The 24,402-nt window shown below is 36.2% G+C and overlaps 1 protein-coding gene across 4 annotated transcripts in view; it reads right to left on the bottom strand.

The window, feature by feature from the left end:
• Window positions 1-24,402, bottom strand: part of TTC7B (tetratricopeptide repeat domain 7B) — a 115,358-nt gene that overhangs the window by 48,853 nt on the left and 42,103 nt on the right. For all 4 annotated transcript variants that reach the window (XM_054161915.1, XM_054161913.1, XM_054161914.1 and 1 more), the window contains 10 exons: window positions 22,723-22,801; window positions 20,484-20,656; window positions 17,213-17,276; window positions 14,865-15,002; window positions 11,989-12,072; window positions 10,603-10,707; window positions 10,157-10,274; window positions 9,908-9,965; window positions 7,369-7,441; window positions 5,993-6,153 (listed from right to left, as the gene is read on the bottom strand). In XM_054161915.1, coding sequence (XP_054017890.1) covers window positions 5,993-6,153; window positions 7,369-7,441; window positions 9,908-9,965; window positions 10,157-10,274; window positions 10,603-10,707; window positions 11,989-12,072; window positions 14,865-15,002; window positions 17,213-17,276; window positions 20,484-20,656; window positions 22,723-22,801 — 1,053 coding nt within the window. The remainder of the gene's footprint in view (window positions 1-5,992; window positions 6,154-7,368; window positions 7,442-9,907; window positions 9,966-10,156; window positions 10,275-10,602; window positions 10,708-11,988; window positions 12,073-14,864; window positions 15,003-17,212; window positions 17,277-20,483; window positions 20,657-22,722; window positions 22,802-24,402) is intronic.

The following is a 24,402-nucleotide window of genomic DNA, read 5'->3' as shown; positions in this document are numbered from 1 at the left end:
CAGATCCTTCAGGAAATCCAATCAACTGAACCACTGCATGCCCAACCCTGGCAACAGAAGTTCAAGCAACTAAATCTGGTTCTTGTGTAAACTTCACAAAATCATCTATCTTAATTAAAAAAGTCTCCTAGAATGTTTCTCAATCACCAAACATACCCTAAAGATGTGAAACCTGTTCCAAGTGATTCAGGAAAACTGACTGTAGTGCCAATATTCCTCATAAGGGTAATATCCAATGTTGGTGCCCAGATCCCCAGTAGAGGAAAGTCCACATATAGAAACATAGCAGTAAAAATAGGCAATTTGGTTTGCTGTGAGAAAGCTTGATCCTCAAACAAGCAAAAGAAGTAACATAAACAACACTCAAGCCCCCCAAATAACAATTCTGAGAAAAACACAAATAGGTACCCCGGTGTGCATCAGAAGGTTTCTGACGCACCCTTTGAAATATCATTCCCTGTGTATTTGTTCACAAAGCATTGCTTCTTTGCATGGAAAAGCAGCAGCCAGTTCTGTGACTTTTGGTGGAGTTTATGTATACTGTATTCCACCTTATGAACTCGATGTCCTGAAGAAAATTTAAATCTGCAAACTATAATGAAGATAGTTTCTGACTAAAGCCAGAACAAATTAGTTATACTTGAAAACTTTTTGGTTCCCTGCCTTGAACACCCTGTGGCAGTCATCTCATGACCTAAACTGGGATTCCTTCAGTCAAGTTTCAAAGAAGAATCTAAAGCCCAGCAAATATAATTCAGGAATAAGGCCCTGAGGCCAATGACCAATTTGTTACATAAAGCTCTATCTATGCCTCAATGTATTTTTAATGGACAAGCCTGTAAAAGCACATAGCCACCATGAAAGGCAGGATGAAGATGAACTCAACATGAAAAGAAAAAACACAAGCAACTGATGCTGCCTTTCTTGACTTACAGAAAAATAATTCCTGAGAACAAATTAATTTAACTCCCAAGATGGACAGGATCAAAACTGAGTGCATTTGAGAAAGCATGTTGTGAAATCTTGACAAGAATGTATACATCAAGCTGAAAGACACGCTTTTGGCAAGCCTAGGAGATGACTACTTTATATATTACTGTCCTTTCTTCAAGTAATTCCCAGTGCTCTATTTATCAAGGAAAAAAAGAAAAAAAGAAAAGTGCAACTTTAACTGGCACCACACACTATAGTGCGACTACAACCAACCTTGGGAAATCAGAATAGCATAGCATACACCAGTGTATGTGTCATCGTGTGCTGTATGCACCAACCAGCTCTTCTATTATGCCCACCAAGACAACTCCCAGAAGGAAAGAAGTTTATTAATCAAGGAATTGAGAGTGAAGTTAAAAAGCTCTGTGATTCTGGGCTCACAAGAGTCAGGAAGGAAAGGATTTAATAAGTTTAATAAGTTTTAAGAGGAGTGACATAGTGACCTGATGCTTGTGTGAAATATTCTTGGAAGAAAAAAAAAACCCTTTCATCACACTTCAGCAAATGTAAATGTTTAAACTGTGAACTTAGTCTTCAGTTGTCTACAAACCTGCTACCATATGTCTTTCCTTTTTGAGTGTAGTTAACATTAAAACAACATGCTTGCACTCCTCAAATAACCCATCTGCTGCTCCCTACTTCAGCTACTTCAAAAGCTTGTCAGCTGCTATCAATTGCAGTTAAATTTTCATCATAAATAACAAATATTAATGCTATTTTTATTTTAATTACACTAATTTCAGGCATCTTTAAATGCCTCAACACTTGAAGTTATGAGGGAACCCCAAACTGCCAAGACTATGAAAAAATTATCAGAAGCATTTAATTAAGAAACCTGTTTCCCTTAACTGAGAATCTACTTTTGACTAAGCATGAAGTAAGCAGAAGTGTTGTTTCATGATTTGGAAGACCACTATGATATAGACTCCTTGTAACAAGCAGATAAAAATACCAGGGAGGAGTCATGGAAAGGAGTTTGTAAATAGGGATCTTCAGGTAATTGCAAATATAACTGTACTATATATATTGCACAAGATAAAAAGGCCCAGTATGAACCAGTGCAACACATCCACCATTACCTTGCATCACCTGAAACACACCTTCAGACTGCAATGCACACCTCTGAAGCTTCTTATACATTCAGAGCAGGCAATTATTGGATTAAAATAAATAAAATTTGAGGAACAACCAAGCACCTAAGATTTCAAGCCTCCCTCATAGTATAAATACTCTAGTAATATAGGACATACTGTGGCTCCTTTCTGCCTACTTTCTTTGCATTCATGGCAGCATGTCTCAACTTCTGCTTCAAGAGGAGAAACAGATCGTCTCACCCAGGCTCTTACACAGTTTGATGGTTAGGACTCTGAGCTACATCATATATGAGTTCAAATCATGCCAACCTGGAGAAGAACTGAACTTCACATTTCTATTACAGGGACAAGTTGTCTAATGCAAGGTGTGGAAAAAACAGTGGAACTTTAGATGAATTAAAGTGCACCTGACTGAGATTAACTATTCAGTGTTTTTTGGTGCTGGCACCTTACTCCCACACATCTCACCAAAGCAGGGCATTCATAATCTTTTCAGTAATATTAATCTGTTCAGCAGTCTTTTGTCTAGAGATCTTTTTGTGCCTGAATAATCACAGCACTCTCAGATTTCATGAGACTTCAGAGGTTATTGAGCACTTTGCTCTGACAAGCACAGATAACTTGTTTATAAATCGTTATACCCTAGCATTTTAAACTTACAAAAACTGTGAACTGATAGGGCTATAGATATTCAGCAGATATTTTCATTATTTCTGGAAAACATTATTACATAATTATTACACTGTTAGAGGTTTCTTAGATTTTCACCAACAGTTTTTTCAATAACCCTTAAAGTCTCAGAGTAGGTTGCATATTTGTGCTGCCAATATAACAAACAAAGCAAGAACAATAAACTCTCTATTCACAGACAAAACTATACCTTGCTGCTAACAGCACAATGTGGTATTTGCTCATTCCTTCCACTCCTTTAGATAATGATGAGACAGCTGGCTCTGAAGAATGTCTTTCTACATACTGCCCTTGAGGTGCGCAGTGCAAAACCATCATCTGATTGGCCATGTTTGTTCAGCAACTTTCTAGCTTTGTAGTGCAGGAAGGTTAACACGAGTTTAAGATACGAAGGTATGCTTGCTATTTGCTTCAAATATTGAATATGAATTCTAGGAATGCATTGGATTTTCACATGTTAAATAATTACAGACAGGATATTTACTAGTCGATTACAACAGAAGATTCCTGACAAGTATTCAATTCTCAACATGACTCATAGTGTAATCCATTACTTCCTTGTAACCTCTGGTATTTGACAAAGGTGTAGTATTATAAACTTCTGAAAAGTCTTTTTAAATAAACCAAACCAAACAAAAACCAAAACAAAAACCCAACCACACAGCCATGAAGAGGGCAGGACAGCACTCAGACCAGCAATGCAATTACAGCATATAGAAGTATATGGGTAAGAAAATCATAGAAGAAATAACAAAAATCACAAGCCCTGTATTTTAATTTAGCATTTTCCAAGCACAGAGATTTATTACACTGAAAAGCCAATAAAATATTTACATAAGGCTCAGGTAATGGACTATAACAGAAATGAAGAAGAAAACTCTTATTCTATTTATCTTACTGGGAGCATAAACAGAACTGAATGACAAAACATAAAACCTTGTATTTGAAGTCTTTACAATAGCCAATAAATGCCACAGGTGAATAACAAAATGTTTCACTATATCTGAAACTTAGCAAGTCTTAGAGGAACACAAAAGGATCTCTTCCCTGTCTCCTAGGAAGTACTGTGAGATTGTGGTGTTCATCAAAGTTGCAAAATAGGAAGATGGACATACGACATACTAAGCACTTGTGTTTTACATTTTATACATACGCATATACATGTTATCAACCATTTCAAGAGCACCAGACACAGTGTGCCAGAATAGATTGTAAACTTGAGATTTTGCTGATAAATCCCTGCAAAAATAACCCAGTTACATGAAGGAATCAATACATATTTTTGGTACTGACCAAATGTGTCTGCCTGGTGTCGGTATCAATAACACAGAGTACACAAGGAATCTCAGTCATATCCTTGAGTTCTCTGGGAACCAGAAGTAACTTGACAGCACTAAGAACATGACTCTAGAAGACTGTCTAGAGATACATACAGGTGCATTTCGCCTTGGTCAATGATTTTTGCCACATCTGATGGTAATTCCTGCTGCCCAGATATTTCTCTCCAATTCCCACATCTGTACCAGTAGGTTTTAAGACAGTACAATGTATTACCCCAGTGTTTGTATTACACAACAGGTCTAATAATTTAGAGCCTCTCTTATAATCCACATGATTAATATACAGACATACATTAATAGAAAGATTAGTACTTTCCCAAAACAACTCAGGCAACATTTAACCACAAGATGTAGTGGTTACTGCATGGTCAAAACAAGTATGCAAAGGCCATGAATTGTATTTGAAAAACCAATAAATGCCTTTTGAATGGTCACAAGAATATTTTTAAATATTTACTAAATGATCCTTTGTTCTCTTATTACAATAGGAAGAAATGCAGTTTCAGAAAGAATTCTTCTGGACTATTATTATGAGAGATACAGCAGCTTCTTCATCATTTACATTGCCAATACGTGACAAATGAAACAAGGACACAAGATGACAGATCATGGTGCTTTGAACATATTTGGTTTTAACACTGACAGTGTACAAAATCAGATAACTTATACATCAATTGCTTCCCAAACCACGTCTTACCAACAAGTCCCTCAGACCTGAGAAAAGCACAGACATGTTTGGGAGATGAACTGCTAGGTACTTCTGAAATTGTGAAGCATGCATGGAAGCCCCTAATAAGAACACAGGTAATATGTGTGGGGGTAAACTAGAAAACAAGAAACGGCAAAAGGCTACAAAAATGTTGCACAAAACAGGCTGCAAGGCACAGAAGTTCTGAGCCAAGCTGATATCCTGGTCTTGGTCAGATGTATGAGGAAAAAGGCAACAATATTTCATACAGACAGCCAAAAGGAGGCGTGGAATGTAAGGAACAAAAACCCCACTATGATCTCTATTTTCAAACTAACAACAAACAAGTAATATTTTTATCTGGTATGTTGACACAGTAACAATGTATGATACAGGCCAGTCATTTAAAAGCTAAGACTAACTTAAGATACTTTAAAAAATGTTGAAATAAGCAATTCGGGTATCTTTAATACTATGGACTACAGCCTTTACCATGCTTGGTAAAGCACCAGAACAGAACACTGGAAGTTAATAGAAGCTGTCCTCAAAGTATTTCACTATAAAGCATTTCCTTAGTTTTGCATAAAAAATAATTGGGAATAAAAAACCTTACAAAAGTACAAAATCCAAATGTATTTTAAGATATATTTAACATGAAGAATAAATAAAAATAATTATTTCTTTCTTAAACAACAAGAGAGCATCCACTAAATGTGCTTCTTCCCTGTTCACTTATATAGTCATCCATCAGCCAGCTTCAGATGACTATTACACAAAAGAGAAGATTCTCTGTTGTGATGTATTTCACAGCATATATTCCATACAATATGCATAGAGTTATCTGCAGTATGGGATAAAACTATTCTATAGATAGATTAACAGTAAAGTCCTCTTTATTCTTCTTAGAATATTGCAGGAAAATACTCTAAAGCATGCAACAGGGGGAAATTATCTGAAGAGTTTGTAATAAGAAATGAAACAAGATCAACTATCCAGCTCTAGCCTCCCTTCCAAAGCCAAATCATTAATCACTATTTAACAAGCCTTTAATAAAAAGTAGACTTGCATTAAATGGGCAGAGGGGAAGACTGCTGGAGAAAAACCAGACCAATCACAGAAGAATGAGATGAGAATCTAAATGAAGTAAGTTTGAAAGAAAGCATAGAAAGAACACAACATTCACTCACATAAAATTTTCAGGATATTCACTCAAGGCCATGTCAATGATATTCAAAGCATCATGATAGTGTTTCTGGGCTGATAGCAAGAGTGCAAGGAGATGAAGAGAGTTGGCATCATCTCCTTGTAGTTGCAGAGCCTGACGAACATAACCCAAAGCTTCAGGTATCTGATTTAAAAAAAAGGCAGAAAAAGAAAGCACCACTATTAGAAGTATTGCCTAGTACTTGATTGCATATCCATAACATTTTCAAAATATTCACCTGGATACCATGCAGAATTCTATAGACTCAGAAGTTTAAAATGGACCTGATGCTCTACAGTGAGCAGTAAAAATTAAATAATGTATTAACCCTGGAAAATAAGATACATATATTATTAAAACTGTTCCTTCAGCCTGTTAAAATATTCACTCACTATTCCAAGTACTGGTTGTATTTCTAAATGATTTTGAAAATATTTTAGTGGTAATACATCAACTAAAATGCACAAGTACAGTGCAGTAATAACTTTTTTCACATAGAATGTCATTATTTCAGCTGAATGTACTTCTGCTCAAAATAAGTACACAATGTTAAACTCAAGAAATTCAATTAAGCAAAATGGGAAGTTTGGAATTCAGGAGTACAGAGTCATAGTTTGCTACTGAAAAATATTTTGTGCTTGTAAAGTAACTCTAATGTGACCTACTCCAATGTCTCTGCTACTCATTAGCAATGAAAAGTAGTCACCAAGACCATGTAAACTACTGTGATCAAAACTACCTCCTAAAATAAGCATGACACAGGAAAAGGCTTACCATGACATATACAAAGCAGCTCCACATTATCCAAATTCATTTAATACATGGTAGAATCCTAAATCCCTTAAACATAACAGCTGTACAAGTCAGACTGAGCTCTGATTTCTTTCTGTAGCTTTAAAATAATTCCCAGTTTTCTTAAACACGGTTTTGTAATTTTGTTCATCCTAACCAAACCTCCTACAAGTATTTGGAAATGGCAAATACTCAAGATTTAAACACTGTCGAGATCATTAAAGCCTAGGCTTGAGTCGCACTCTACAGATAACCAGTCTGAGCAGAGGTTACACATAATAGGTAAAAATGGTGGTTTTCCCCCTTCTTCATCCAGCAACATAAATGCTGAAACAAGATTTAATGACTTAAGTCGTATTTCCGATACTAGAGATGTGACAGAACTCTGGAGACGTGTACAAGATGGAAGATGTTCAGAGAGAGCATTTCAGGATTCTCCCCCCTCTATACATACATACGTCCAAGAAAAAACATGTCTTTAACAAATCTTCATCTGCATCCATCAACTGATACAAATTTCAATCTTCATATGACAGTTTGAGGATGCACTTTCAAAACAAAACTAACCTGCCTGGATATGGCAAGCTGAAGTGCCAAGTAAAATGCTGCCAGATGATCTGTTGGAGACAAACTGTGAGCCCTTTAAAACAAACAAAGAAACAAAAATCTAGTTAATTTTTCTGCTGTTAATACAGGTTAAACATACAAATGCACATATATTCATGAATCCATATTTAGATCTCTGCACTACACAAAGGCTCATATTTTGATATGTGGTGTTCAAGCCAGTGACTTTTCATATTGTACTTCTCAATCTTGCTTAATCTAAAGGAAGCAATGTGGCCCATTAATGAAATAATTAGAATAGAAACGAACTATGTCATTTCAGCATAAATCTTAAAAATGAGCACTAAATAAATTTTAAAAAGATTCCTCAGTCAAAATACAGACCTAAACAAACACTTAGATGAAATTTTTAAGAAGAGTTTAAAAAAAAATAATCATTAGGCAGAGTTTTTTTACTGAAAAAGGAAAAAAATCCCAACCATATACAATCTATCTTCCGCAAGGTAAGTATTTTTATGGGGGACACTTGAGCACAAAGACATAAAATTACACCCCAAAATGATGTGCAGTAAATACCCAGCAGTAAGCTTGGAACTTAGGTATTTTTTTAATTTGTATTTGTTGCATTCTTTTAATGGAGGCTCAGTTAGAAACAGGATGTGCAATAATCAGCTTCAGAACGATTAATGAGTCGTCTTTGAGAAGGAGGAACAAAAATGACCTTTAATCCATTACAATCACAAAAGAAACCTTCTGCTTCCCAACAACAATACAAAGAAAATCCCAAAGCATCAGAAAGACACACAGAAAGCAGATGCAATTAATCCTCATGCTCCCAAGCATTCTGTGCACAAATGTATATCCTGCTACTTAGCACAAATATTTCAAAGCTCTGTATCACTAAATCTTTTAGTTCTATTCACGCTATATGGCTAAAAAGCACCTGTCATGGTTCACTTGAGAGATGCTAGATATGTTTCAGATTTCAGCTGCTATTTTCACTATTTGGTGCTAGGAAGTCCTCAAAACTGAGTGCTTAGGACAACATCAGGAGACTTACTGTTCAGCAGTAGAGAATGAAACAGAAAAGCTCCTGGGTGAAAGATGACAAAACACACAACCAAGAAACAATATATGGAGAGCATGAAGGAGTAATTTCACAGTGACAAGAAGATGAATATAATTTTGAAAATAGTTCTCCTAACCTGCTGTCTATTGCTTATTCTCTGTTAAACCACATGTTCTTTTGCTAGAACAACTTAATAAAATACTACCACACAAAATATTATACTAATATAAAAGGATCTTCCTACTTGTGGGTGGTCACAATATTGGACAACTTCAACTCCTAGAAACCAGAAATTTTCCAGATAGATTGATAGCAGGGAAAGACTCAGAATTTTTGGGAATTGCTATACTAAACTGGAGGCTTGAGTAAGCAGGAATGGATTTGCTTCAGGTAACAGATAATTTAATTGTTTGCAATTAGTTATTAGAACCTCAGAAGCACTGAATGGGTAGAAATGGTGAGAAACAGTTAACAGAGTATTTTTGAAACAGTAATGATTAAGTCAGTAAAAGGGATGAGTGAGGAGCTCAAGTATAAACCAGGAATTAGAAAGTTCAGTTTCAACACAGAATAATAGAATCATTAATATTGGAAAAGACCTCCAAGATCATGAAGTCCAACAGTCAACCCAGCACTACCGTGACCATTAAACCATATCCCAAAGTGCCATGCCTACATGTTTTGTGAACACCTCCACCATTTCCCTAGACAGCCTGTTTCAATGCCTGACCACTCTTCCAGTAAAGATATTTTTCCTGATATCCAATGTAAACATTTCCTGGTGCAACTTCAGGGCATTTTATCCCATTGCTGGTTAGTTGAGAGAAGTGACCAACACACATCTCACTACAACCTCCCTTCAGGTAGTTGTAGAAAGCAGTAAGATCTCCCCTCAGGCTTCTCTGGAAGAGAATCAAATCCTTGAGATGAGCTACTGTCATCTCCAATACCACTAGTCTGTAAGGCACTTGGGAAGACAGGGCATTTATGTTGTCACTGCCTACACTGCTATTAAATCTCCAGACAGACTTTATCTCTTCCCCTCTAGATTTCACTGCTTATCCACAGCAGGAGGGCCTCAAATATTGTTCTGTCTCTACAGATATAATTGCAAAAGCCTCCTATACAATCTGATCAGTTAACCAGCTTTTCTAGAAACACTCTTCATATTGAACCATGACTTTGGAAACTTGCATTATGTGATTTTATCTTCTAGATCAGAACAGTATTTTATACCACAGAGCAACACAAATGTCTTTAAAATTAAAGGCAATCCTTAGAAATCAATCTAGATATTTCTGAAATAAAATGATGTAGATGGTAAAGAAATACATTCTCTACTCATGAAGACAGACTCCCAGAGGTGAAATCCTCATTACACAATCTTTTACGAGTTCCTCTTTTTAACACATAATAAAAGCTTTTCACGGCTTATAAAAGAATGAAATGAAAAGATTAACACCCACTCACCTCTGAAATGCGAGAAGTGCCTTTCGCTGCAAGACCTCTTGCATTCCTCGCAAAGATGCTAAAAAGGATATATTTAATCAGTGATGTGCAAGATCAAGAGATTTCATTCCACATGTTAATTGAAGAAGTTTTAAGACATTGACTGAAAAAATGGTTGCACACTGAAGGTTTAACTTTTAGTATTCTGCTAGCTATTCTTTTTAAGGCAACGTGGGAATTTCTAAATGTGAATATTTACTCTTATCTTACCATCAGTGGCCTGCAGACTGTAAGTCAATCCCAGTGCCAAGTAGCCTTTTGCTTTGAACTCTGATGTTTTGTCCCCAAGATCGACAACTGCTTTGGCAAATCTTTCAGCTTCTTCCAACTGAAAATATTGTAAAACATCCACATTACACAGAAGTGTAATTTCAATCTTGATCTCCATATGTTAATGTTTCAGTTTTTAATATACTCTTCCCTATGTCTTAGATCACTTTCAAAATACGCTACCCCAATAACTGTTGCTATCAAATATTTCAAGCTGTTCATGCAAACACAGGTGTACATGTGCACATACATATCTGCACTGTATTTTTAGAGATGGCCAAGTGCCTGTAGTTACTGTGCAAAAATATTTGCTACATCCCTAAACCAAGATTTTGCTGCACTTTAGCAGCAGTCCTACTGAAAATACAAAGAATGCCAAAACTTACCCAGTGGAGAGATCCCATACAGAGCTTTGCAGCAAGGAGTGGAATAGTTGCATCATCTGGTTTCAAACGTATACATTCCTTCAAGACTTTAACAGCTCGGGCAGACTGTTAAAAAACATTTTCCACTGAAATTACTAAAAGCATAGTTGTTTCACAGATATAAAATGCCCATGTCCATATCCTACTTTTCCCACGTGAAGGAGCCATTACTAAACATTTTGCTAACAAGCAGCCATTACTAAGCATTTTGCTAACAATCTGCTATGATTCCCCACCCAAGTGAAAACAAGACTGAATATCTGAATACTGCTGTTATTTAAACCCCTATGAATTATCGTTATGTGCCTCCAGCAAATCATTTGCCCAGAATGTAATTCCAATGGTACATGATTCAGAAGACAGTTTTGAGATGTATTTAAAATTATGCTAGGCCTGTAAGCTCACAACATTTCAGGAGGGCAAATGAAAGAGCAGGAATGGGACAGTCTTCAGAGCAGTGTTTTATTTTCTTTGAGAATTACAACAGTGCTTAGGAATAGTTCTGCTGTAAGACTGCATAATAGGTTGGTACTGCTCCACTTTTTAAAACTCATTTGCCTCCATCCAGTCACAGTTTAGAAGCTAACTCAAAAGTAAATGAAGAATGGGGAAAAAATAAAAAATAAAAAACAAGCCTTGTTAAAAGCAATGCATTTGTAAAACGATTTTCTAAAGAAAACACAAATCATTTCTTTTCCCCATACTGAAGATAAGCATATTACCCCCACTGAGAATGATGTTTTAGAAAATCAGTATTGTTTACATTACATAATGAATGTGATTAATTTTCCACAACATGACAGGGAAAAACAAAATAACTGAAAGTAGAAGACTGCATCTGATAACCTAGTTTGTTTTGTTTTGTTTTGTTTTAATCCATCTCAATTTGATGGCAAAGAATATGCAGTCTCAAAGACAGTAATAATAAAGACAGACATAGTCAGAAATTCCCAAAGGAAAATAATGCAAGAGCATCATGAATCAGTGCTAATTTGTATCTAAGCGTAAAATTCATTTAGCAAAACAGCACTAAACCAAATTTCTAATGGATAATATTATCTGGTATAATTCCTACTTACGTTCAATTGGCTTAGCTTAAGCTTGTTGGCAAGACAGATCTTATCATCACCTTTCAGTCTTCCTAAGTTAGAAACTATTGAAATAACAAGTTTTACTGTACAGTACTGTACTAAGCATAAATTCAGGAGTACAGTGTACTTAGCTGATTTAAGGATTAGAATTACTTGCAAAAACACTACAGATGAAACTTATGGAAGTGACAAATGTTGTTGTTATCAAAAGCCAGCAAAAAAAGAAATACATTAAAAAAATAAATCAAAGACTTACTTTTCCTGCTGCCATCAAGGACAATGCAAATTGATACCAGAGATGGAACTCTTCAAACGCAAACTTCATGGCTCTTTCTAAACACTAATTTTGGGGGGAAAATTGTTATTTAATGGTGCATTCTTCACATGTTCAGAAGGCATAACAGTATAAAAATTTTCTTACAGACTCATATCTGGATTACATGTAATTAAAAATTTAAATCATTCAAATAAGTGATGTCAGCTGCCTGATTCTAGATGGGAAAAAAAAGAATTGAATAAAAAAATTTCCTATTTATTTTGTTTCTTTAAATATTCCTGCTGGTACTGTCCTATTTAGTCTGAAAAAAGGAATGATAAATATCAGCTTGCTGAAGGTACCAGCTGCAAAAGGTAGGAGGTAAGTCATAAGTGAAATGGCAAATTGTACACACACTCATCCTAAATTGTGAATATGTAGAAGCAATGGCATAATCACAAGTCCTTATCAGGACCCCTTAAAAGAGAAGGGTGGGGTGTAAAAGTTCACCTGACAGTATTACTTTTAAGAATTTTATCCATACATTCAATATTCTGCTGAGATTCTCACCTTAACAGAATGCCAAAAGGAAAACTGTTATTACCATATTGAATTACCATTATATGCTCATTTGGAAGATTTTGAATCTGCTACTGTCAATATGAAATATTTCATTTTGCCTCATCAGGCCAGCTCCAGAGAGCTGAAAGGTGCAGCTTTTCTGCTCTGCTAGCTAAAATGTATATAGTAAACTGTTATACTATGAATTATTTTTCACATTAAAACTCAAGTTTGCAAAAAACCACAGGCAGGTGTGAAGCATCTTCTCACACTTTATGAGACCCCTAAGCAAAGAGCAGCACTGAATATGATATAAAACAAACACAGAACTCATTATTTGCTGCATAAAATTTTTGCTATTATACAATGTCCAATATCAAGACTATTACTAAACAGAAGTTTTATTAAATTGTTATAAAGGAAAGAAGTTTCTACACTCAAATTCTAACACAATTGTTAAAAGTTCACCATCACATAGTACATGCAGTAATTTAATTAAACATCTATTAAGAAATCCAATGGAGGATTTATTTTGCCACCTGACTTGTTTTCCATCAGTAAAAACAAAAAGATCACAGCAGAAAAAAGAAGTAAGTTAGTTGTGTGATGTCTTCCCCTATTATTCTGGATATTTTGCAGAGATGCCTTGGCGAGGAAGGCACCCTCCTCCACCTCCCTTTATGAACTTGGCAGAAAACAAAAGCTTCTCTTTCTCCATCAGCTACTGAAATGATACCTTTTCAATGATGAATGTGACTCAGCATTAGAACAGTTTAACAAGGCTGAGAGAGGGTTTTGACCATTTAATGATTTTAGATCACAATTACTTCTGTAAGCATTCAGCTATAGCTAAGCCAGGAGATGATAACAAGATATTGGAACTGGTGGGTGAATATTATTTCCACAGTTACAATAATGGCGTTTTTTGACTTAAGGCTCTGACAGCTCTGCTTGAGCAAACATAATTAGCTCACAGAGAATGAGGCCAGGAAAAAAAAAAAAAAGGGTTATGCCTATTACATAACTGAAGAGAATGTCTTCACGTTTCTGAATTTGTGTTTATTGTAATACTTCAAATTGTAAATGTTTCAGCCTACAAGTCACAGGATTTGATGGCAGATATTCTCTAACCACTCACTAAACTCACAGCTGGCAGATGAGCTGGCCAAGCCTCTCTCCAACATTTTCCACCAGTCCTGGCTCACCTGAGAGGTCCCAGACAACTGGAAACTGGCCAACGTGATGCCCATCCACAAGAAGGGATGGATGGAGGAACCTGGAAACTACAGGCCTGTCAGCCTGACCTCAGTGCCAGGGAAAATTATGGAGCAGATCATCTTGGGGGCCATCACTGTGCACCTGAAGAATGGCCAAGGGATCAGGTCCAGCCAACATGGATTTAGGAAGGGCAGGTCAGTGGCATCCTGGCCTGCATCAAGAATAGCACAGCCAGCAGAAGCAGGGAAGTCATTGTGCCCCTGTACTCAGCATTAGTTAGGCCACACCTTGAATACTGTGTCCAGTTCTGGGCCCCTCAATTTAAGAAGGACATTGAGACTCTTGAACGTGTCCAGAGAAGGGACAAGTAAAATTTCCTGGTTTTCAGGGAATGTTTCAAAAGAATATACAAAATAATGATGGAATATTAACTAACAAAGATGGTTAAAAATAACCCATATTTCCAAGGTAATATCCTAGACTTCATAGCTAAGAAGACATACCCCCAGCTTTCCTGGGCAAGTAAAAAAAAACTTCTCCATTAAAAAAGGCAAGAATTGCAAATAGAAAGTTGTGTCTATTGTGGAATTCCAGGAACTTATAATTTCCTCATTAACATAATGGTTTAATGTTTAAAAAGACAAAAAATCCACAAAAACCCCAAACAAAAAAAACAAACCCCCATACAAACAACAACAAAACCCCTACCAAAACAACAACACAGCACCACAGAGAAAAGATTTTTTTCTAAAATAAAACATCACAAATCCTTTTTCTAGGTGTTTATATCTATCACATCCATATGTGTTTTTTTTGTCATTCATTCCTGCTGTGTTCCATTTAAAACATGTACATCTGTGTGAATTTCTCTGCCATTAAATATTTACCACACCTAAACACAAATTCTGTGCTTGACTGCCTCAAGTTGCTTGGATAAATTTTGACAACAATCTTCTTGGAGTGGAGACTACTTGCTGCATTTACACAATAGAAAGAATGAGAGAGTCCTACATTTGTTGCGCCCTTAAGTGCAACCACAATTAACATGATTAATAGAAATAAGCAACACAGTTGAACATTCACTACTGTTGACAAACCTCTGAAAGCATTTCATATTGGCCTCTTCTTCCCAAGGCTATAGTAAGTAAATCATAGACTACAGATGCACTTTGTAAACTGATGATACGGTCATTTTTGTGTTCCGGTATTCTGCTCAGTACAGCATCACGGTTAGCCTGAAACATACCATGAAAAACAAGGAAACCAGTTAGCCATCTCTGCAGATACTATTCCTGGTGAGGCTCCACAGTGCTCAGGGCAACCTGATCTGATTGAGGATGTCCCTCTTTACTGCAGTGTGGGGGTTGGACTAGATGACCTTTTGAGATCCCTTCCAACCCAGACCATTCTTTGATTCTGTTGTGGATGTCCCTTTCCTGAAATTGTTCAAGACCAGGCTGGATGGGGCTTCAAGCAACCTGGTCTAATGGAAAGGGTCCCTGCTCACGAAGGATGTTTGGAATTAGAGAATCTTTAAGGTTCCTTCCAACTCAAACCATTCTATGAGCATTCGAAAAACTAAGAAATTATGATGCTAGAATGCATGACATCCCTGAAACTAGCAGTATGACTTAGGGTTCATATATACACAGTGATCTGATTACTTTTTCTTACACAGAATGTTACTTGTATGTCAGATCCTTGATCTGTTTTCCAATATTTACTTGAGTGAGTTCTTGAAGGAGGGATGTCTTGACACCTTATCTGTGTTTTCACTAATTCACAGACAATGCAAGGAAGAGATCTTACTGACAACAACACTGTCTCAAAACACCAATGATTAGTCAATTGTTCTTCTTTCTACCACAAAACACATTTCTGGTTTCAAAACACATACTACTCAACTACTGCAGATAGAAAGCTGAAGCTGAAGTAACAGCTCTCAACCCTCAGAAAGAAAAGTCTAGAGTGATGAGTATTTTCTTGCTCAATCTTTCCCTTTCCCCCCTCCAAAACTGACTTGAACTACATGACTTAGCCAAAGTCTATCATGTGAAATATTTTATGCTCAAAACATTTTTTTTTTCCTCAGATAGCCTTCAATAATTACTTGTAAAGAAAAAAAATACAGAAGGTTTGCTAAGCGTGTATGTTCTGCAGTGACAAATATTTGACACAATTAGGCAGATCTAATTCATGAAAGAAAAACTGTAAGTAAGCCAAAACAAAACTTAACTGATCAGTACTTTGATGGTTTGGTTTTTTTTGTTTTCTGGCTTATTTTGGTAAAGTTCCCCCTCCCCAACATTAAATTTGCCAGACCAGCCGATACGCAAGAAAACATACACACAAACTCAGTAATTAATAGTCATATTCTGCAGAACTAGAACTGCTTCTACTTCCCACCATGACCACAGCTCAGATCAAAACTGCGTATACCTCCTTGAGCTGCTCAGGCACCTTACAAGGCACAGAAAACCATTTTTTCAGCAGTAAGCATATAATGCAGCAAAACCAACGCATGATGTATGGAAATGTTTGCTCAGTCTAGTCTCCTGTTGACAGACCCTGTCACAACCATTGCAAGGCAGACCACTGGGAATGAGGAAACTTTAAAACAGTTCAAATGATACAACGTTCAGTAAAATGTTCTGATCTTATTTAACTGTATCAAACCAGAAATTATGCCAGACCATGAAAGCATTTGAATCACACATAGAACTTAGAAGTCTTGTTGATATGCAGTGAGACAAATTACAATATGATGTCTCAGATTGCATAGGTTCCACTGCTTCAGTCAGAAAAAGAGAAAAAAATCCATGTTTTAATTTCTGCCATCTGAGAATATATACCTGACCTGGTATAAGAGTATCAGTATGTGACAGCTAACAGATGACTAGTAAAATCACGCCAGAAGAAAATATAAAAGGCTGACAAAATGCACAAGTAGTCCTTGGAACTGAATCACCTGTTGAGGAAATTACAATGAAAACAATAATCCAGTTGCCAAGGTTGAATGCCAGTATCATTAGAAACATTTACAAATTTGAGTGGCATCTGAGGTTTAACACATAATGAAAAACTCTTTTTGGCTGTTTATTAAGCCTATTTAGTGGCTTTTTTATTTAGTTTTTACAGCAAAATTTAGTTAAGCTAAATGAAAGACCTGGCTTTGTGCTCATCTGCCTATGAATAGAAGGAAGCTAGGATCAGCCACTCTAAAGGACAAAAAGTCCTATTTATAACACTAGCAGACTGCATCCTGCTGGCTCAGAGGAAACATCTGAGTTTCAGAAGTAACTGCATTCCTAACAGAAAATGAAAACCAGTCATAAAGGCATGAGAAGAAAAGGTCTATTTTCATTTACATAAAGAGAAAAGAAAAAAAAAAGAGAGAAGAAAAAATAGACATACAGCACATGCATATTTGCTCTATTTTACCTACCATAGATTCACTAATAAGCAGCAACAGTAAGGCTTCTTCTGTATTTTCTTGAGGACAAAAGATGCTGTTCAAAATGAGAATTTAATTATTTAAGCAGAACACATTACTTTCAAGAGTAGCTTACATAAATATGGTGAGTACTGTACAACCTAGACATTTTCCAGGAAAAACAAGAGAGTAACTTGCATAGAAAAAACAATTGGTTAAAGTGCATTTCATTGCAATGCTGCCAATTTGCATTTCAGAAATGTTGGCCCAACACAATAAAAGAACAAATCCACCATAGCCATCAGAGTTAAACACATTAAAATAACCCAAAATTACACATAATTTGACAACTGTAAAAACTGTACCCATATTTTAAACTAGCCTCTGGCATCTAATCTATCTGAGATGAATCTACATCGCTGATGTAGAAGAAACAAGAAATTTTCTCACAGGACCAAGACAACAATTAGAGCCATGGCAATGTCTGCCTGCTTGCCATAACCACAGTTACTTCCAAGCAGTTAAAATGTTTACTTTTAATGAAATGCACTTCCTTATGACTTAATACTGAAAAACCTTGCACAGGGTTGGTTTACCGTTTTCTCAGAACACTGGATGCTTTCTGAATACTTTTCTATGCTGGTGGACAAAAACCACACACACCCCCAGTGACTGTTTTAACTCTTCAGATTTCTTTTTCTGAGCTGTTTCTGAGTTAACACAAGTGCTGTCTCCTGTTAATTAAAACCAGCAGTTCCAAAATTAATAATTTAAATATGGAAAATAATTTCTTGTTAAATAAGCAAGTCCTATAGTCCTAAGGGTGCTTAAATTACAGATGAAAACCCAAACCTGTCTGAGATTAAAACATATTTCAAGTGTTTGCTTTAAATTCACTAGAAATTTAACCAGTTAAAACCTGCCTAAATGTAAATGGAACCTAAAACACATTTGAACTCCAGGCAGTTTGAAGGCAACATAGCAGCTAAGACCTCAGGGTAGCTGTTTTGTTGATGAGTTTTAATTTTTTTAATCAATACAAGTTGCTCACCAGATTTTGAAGAAAGAATATTCTAACTCTCAGAACACATGTATATTTTTACATAACAAAGAAATTTCCATACACAGTTACTGGTAAATAAGTTGATGTTTGTCTCAAACACTGAAGATCCTCTTCATACAGAAATTACTGAGAAATTTTTTTGACCTGAGTATGCAAGAAGCTCAATTTACTTGACTGAAGTCAGACATTTTCTGTGTCTCCTGACAGATGCAGACATACGAGTCAAGTAATTCCAAGACAACAAGGCAGAAAAAGAAAGGCAACTGGAAGCATGAAATGGCTCCCAACCAAAGGCAAACAAGGAAGCTTAATAGTTCAGCTAAGGATAAAGAAAACTGAAGAGGCAGTAGCACAGAGGTCTACAAAATCATAAGTGGTATTAACCAAGGCATATTCACCATCCTCAAAAGAATGCAAAGCAGATACTTATGGTATCAGAGAACAGTATAGCTCAGATTTCGAGCTGGTGGTCAGATGAAACCCTAGGAAGAAGTTTCCTACTTATCTGTCTTGCTATTCACTGTCTTAGGTACTTGCATTCAATCACTGCTAGAGATGAGACACTTGGATAGACATGTTTTATCTGATCTGGTATTAATCACTCTGATGTGACAAAAGGAAACAACTTAAATACAGGCTCTGTTGAAGCTGTGGAACTCCTCACTTGCATGTTCCAAGAACATGAAAATTACACTAAACAAGGCCCCCTACTGCCAGGAGACATGTTTCTACAAAAGGATCAGTTAAGAATGAAGACAGTAAGTTTGAAATTCTAAGCCTGAAAACTTGCTGTAAGTTGGATGGGATGTCTGGGCATCATCTAATAAAACCCCTTCATTCAAAGTAGGGTCACCTGACAGGTTGGCCAGGACCACATCCAGCTAGATTTTGTGTGTCTCCAGTGATTTTCTTCAGACTTCACACCATCTGCTTACATTTAAATGGAATTCAAATCTTCTCTATCCACATTACTCAGCACTGCCCTACTATGGCAAATTATAATCCTGCCTAGATCATTATATTCATTGCTACAACTAGTTCCTCAGTTCTCTAGCTCACACTGCCTTCCAGCATGTTTCAAAACCAGCAAACAACAGTAGTGGACTATATTAAACATATATTTTATATATATATATACACACACACACACAAGGACTTGGTGTGTAGAATGTAAGTAAAGTAGTGCATGTCTGTAAGTAGGTATGCATCAAAGTTTCATCCGATCAAACTTAGTATCAGTGACAAAAAAAAGAATAAAAAAGATGGTGCCAAATGGTTAAGATTTTACCAGTATGCTTTGACACAAGCATGTTCCTTCCAGGCAGTAGGCAATACAGAAGGATTTCAAGAAAGCACAAAACCATGTCAATGTATATTTTTGGCACTGCCAGAGAGTGTCTAACTTTACCTTAGGAACCATTTTTAATTTGATCAAACAAATAACAAGCTATCAAGAAAAAGTTCAGATTTGAGGAAATGGCTATCCAAGTTTAACGCTAATGATAATGAGCTTTGAAAAAACCACACATGCATTTTCAAGAGATACATATCAAAACTACTCTAAAATTAACCATGGGATATGCTACACAAAAATGACCCATAGCATACCATTTATCTGACTCAGTGAAAAAAACCAAAATTCAGCAAAAAGGTGGCATCACAAAAAGAAATAATACCAAAACTAACATAAGAAGATTAAAAGGTAGCTGTCTTGGGAAATAAACTATCTTTGAAACCGCTAGCTAACTTGCTAGATATGTATTGGTTTCTTATTATGTTTCAGGGATTAATTTGAATGTTCACATTGCTTTCTATGATAAAGCAGAATATAGGTCTAGAAATGGCACACAACTCCTACAGTGTGCAATCTCAGATTTACCACGCAGTTCACGTTTGCTTTTTTATCTCACTTATAAGAAGAGATATTGACTCTACCATACACGTCAGCATACAGCAAACAAACAAAAATATTTTGAGAATTGAGAACAAAAGGTCTCATGCATACAGTGCAAAGCTCTGCTTGGAGAAGCATGTTGATTCCCTAGTTCTCTTCACAGAAAATATATATATATATATACACACACACACACACATTCAACATGGGAAACATTCCCATTCACATTTCCCAATTCCTTCTACATTTTGAAAAATATAAATTACCCAGAGCACTGGGTAACAATTGCAGTTATTGAAACAGGAGAGGTATAAACTCAGCCATACTTTTCTCCAGTGTATACCCGCGGTCTTCTACTGAGTGCGTAATTCTTAGTATTTGAACCTTTTCGAAGTGGATCATCTAGGGGTGATTGGTGAGGAGGATCTTCCAGGGGATTCCAATAACTCTGTTCACACATGCCTCGTAACAAAATTTCTGCTAGTTGTCTTGCTATCGTCTGTTAAATGAAAGATAAGTATTTTTCTTAGAAATGCTGAATACAAACTCTTAAAGGTTTGTATTATTTCTAAAGAAGAGTAGCCACGTTGAAGACATTTTGTTATTTTAGAACACCAAAAAACCCATCAGGTATACTGCTCTTTGAAAGGTACAAGTACCTGGTACACTTCCCTAAACACAAAGAAAGAAACCGGTATTAACAAATTTCCATTTTGTCAGTTAAACCTTGATACTTCTGAAGCATCAACATTAACTGTTGTTCCTAAGAGAGGAGCACATCCAGTATATTTTCAGATATTTTGTGTTCAATAATTTCTGCCATCTCTCCAGGCCTGAAAGCAGACATTACTGTGAGAAACAACAGTGAAGCAGATGTCCACACTGCAGCCTGCTAAGAGGTGGCACCATGGAGTGGAACATGTTGATATTCCCTGAATCAACTGCAACTCATGGGAGGAACCTCATTCTGAAGCTAGGAAGAGATATGAGGAGCAAGAAGCAGCAGAGAGGAACTACCATGGACTCATCACAACCCTCCACCCACTGTGCACCACTCAGGGAGTAAGATGGTAGGGAGCAGAGGTAGAAGAGTCAGGAATGAAGGACTGAAGTTGAACTTGGGAAGAGGGGGTGGGGAGAAGGGGGTTTAGTTTATGTCTCTGTTTTTTACCATCCCACTCTCTTCCCCCAAGCTGAGCCTGTTTTGCCGATGAGAGTAACTGGTAAGCAAACTCCTGTCTTTACCTCAACCCACAAGCTTTTCTATTTATTTCCTCCTTGTTATGTTATGGAAGGGGAGTGAGAGCAGCTTGGGTGGGCATCTGGCAGTTAGTCAAGATCAACCCTCCAGAGACAGCTACAATCCAAACCCCAAAGGATCTGGGCTTCTGACAACTTGTCCTTGGAGGTGCTAGTGTTTGCTACTGTTGGTAAGGCTCAGAAAGAGTGAAATGAGGTTGCAGACCAGCAAGAAAAAGTTTATTTTGACCAACTATTCTTGTCACCATATAATTAAGTGTAGACATACTTACATAAATATTATTTAAATAAATTATATTAATTTAAAGCTCTGAAGTCATCACATAATCCAAAACTATCAGGTTAATGTCCTCTTTTATGTTTCATATATATATATATGTATAAAAGCTGCACAACTATTTATCATGATGATGAAAGCTCAGAGATCAGTACCACAGCAGTAGAAAGAAGGTAAGATCTAAATTTGCATCAAAAAGATTTCCCAGTAACACATGTAATGTTTAAACCATGGACAAACACCACACAATCTGCATCTTCCACTTTAATCCCTGTATCATAAGAAGTCCTCCCTCTCCATTAAATGTATATTATTTAATAATTTCAATATCCTTACTGGAAATCTATTATTAAATGAATTAAGAAACCAATTGCCTTCCTTATTATCACTTTGGAATTTTACAGACTTAGTATTAGGAGGTTAACCTAGGACATTTTTAAAATCATTACATTAGAGCAAAACAGACAAGACAGCCTTTTATATATAAAGACTCAAAAAAAGATACATCAGTTTTTGATAAAGGTTTATTTTCTGACAATATAAATAACAAATCTTAGTGATTTTGCTTTACTGCTTTCATTTAAGAGGCTTTATCATAAATATAGTAAAAAAACCCAACAAACAACTTCATAACTTCCAGCTTAATAGAAGACAAAGACACTGCACTTTGTCCTCATTCCTATTCCATTACAAAACTATGAAACAATACTCTTGTGAAACTAATGTAAGTCATCAACAGTGTGATTATGATTAAGGTTGGAAGTGTGGTCAGTCAGAAACCCATCAGATTTTAACCATAATCACAAATGGGAAAGAGTAATAGGGAAGAGACTGGGTATGAAACATTCTTTTTTTGTTTTTATCATGCACTTAAGCCAAGAAATTTAACCTTTTGAAGTAGTGGATAAAAAATCCTGATCAATATGCTTTGTATCTGATTATTTGTCTCTCTCTTATATGCTATATTTATTTTACCTGTCTACTAAAATTCAGATGCTGCAATAGGAATGTGGTTTAATATAACTTACCATTCGCAGATTTTGTGTCGTTCTTGTTTCAACAGCTCTTAGTAACTCTCTAAATCTACCAACTCCTCTTGTCAAGTTCCTGTATACAAACATAGATTGTGACAGTATTCCAAATTCTATGTAGTAACACCTTGGTGTATTGACAGAATTTAAAAAAACATGCTATCGTCTTTTTCCTGAAAATCATCATCATCATCATCTTTCTGTGTGAGATTTTTAGTTACTTTTCTCATCTGGAACCCCCACCACTGACTACTGCAACAACATTCCCTGCCAGTTTATTATAAAAATAAACATTTTCATGATCGGTGTATTTCAAGAGAAAGAAAGGAAAAGTGTAGAAGTGACCACTCCAAAAAAGGGAAAACACAAAATTGAAGTTGGTCTTGCTACTAAACGGTTTTAATTTCCAATTACACTAGGCTTCAAAGTAGAAACCTGGGGGCAGGGAAAAGGTGTGCCATTTTATCTGCCTCTTGATACCTTAAAATAGGGAAAGGAGTAAACCTCATAATCCTCAGTGAAAGTAATGTAATATTTTAAACTCCTTTTCAGAGAGGAATGAGCACAAACACAGCCTGTGTGGCCTCTTCTGTGTGGCCAGATGCTATACCATTTTTTGGTGTAGTATCTGCAACTCAAGGTTCTTTGTCTATGTTTCTTTCACTTCGGCTGCCTAAACAGCTTTTCCAAAGACATTCAAGACCCTCAGAATGGAGGCATCACTCATACTAACAATTTTAGCAGATCTAAACTTTCTTCTCAAACAATAGATGAATGGTCTCACAGATTTCATCTTTTCCTCATCTCTATATCAGTTTGCTATCTGTTTTTTATTGCGCTTAAAAGAAGTTGAGAATATAATATATAGATACAGTTCATCACTGAACGGATGAAGGACTGGGGTAGTATTTTTGCTGAGCTGAATGACTGAATTCTTCAACCTCTACACATAAATAGAATTTTTCATGCAGTTGTCCCATGTTATTTCTGTATTTCACACAGGCAGGCCTTTCAATAGCTAATGAATATTATACCAATTTCATACAGTAATGAAGTGCAGCAAGTCAGTAGGTCAGATTTTAAGAAAACCTCTGCAATCAATGGAAGCTGGCTACCTTCAGCACTTTTGGAAAGCCAAAACACATACCATTCAGTAATAACCACATGCCAAATATTTTAGAGAGCCAAAATCAGACCACTGGAATCCCATCTTTAAGTCCTCTGTTCTAAATACGTATTTCCCATGAATGGAGCTTTGTCTCAAAGACTGCATTGCAAAGTCACAGATGTGCTCTCATAACAAGATTTAAAAACATAGACAGACTTGTCAAAAACCCTGAAATGTTCCCTGCAAAACTGTCCAAAAAAAAAAAAAAGAGCAAAAGCAAGAACTTGTCAGCTTGAAGCACTACTTCCCAGTACAGGTGAAACACATACTATGCAATAGAACTTCAAATCATAACAATGTAAATATTTATGAAAATTTTGGAATTAGCATTCTTTTCCATATTAAGTTTGCATCTTTGTATTTGCTATAATAACAACAACAAAATAAACAACTTTATGAAACAGGATGCAAGTCCTTAAGGGCTTTATGACAGGTTGCTACTCGTTACCTATTACATTTTTGTAAGCATCTGCAAGCAAATGAAACTTGTGACTGAAGTTCTACTGTGT

This window comes from Dryobates pubescens, chromosome 5 (assembly GCF_014839835.1).
Source record: "Dryobates pubescens isolate bDryPub1 chromosome 5, bDryPub1.pri, whole genome shotgun sequence".
NCBI lineage: Eukaryota > Metazoa > Chordata > Aves > Piciformes > Picidae > Dryobates > Dryobates pubescens.
Note: the sequence above shows the minus strand (reverse complement) of the source record. Positions and strands in the feature narration are given on the sequence as shown.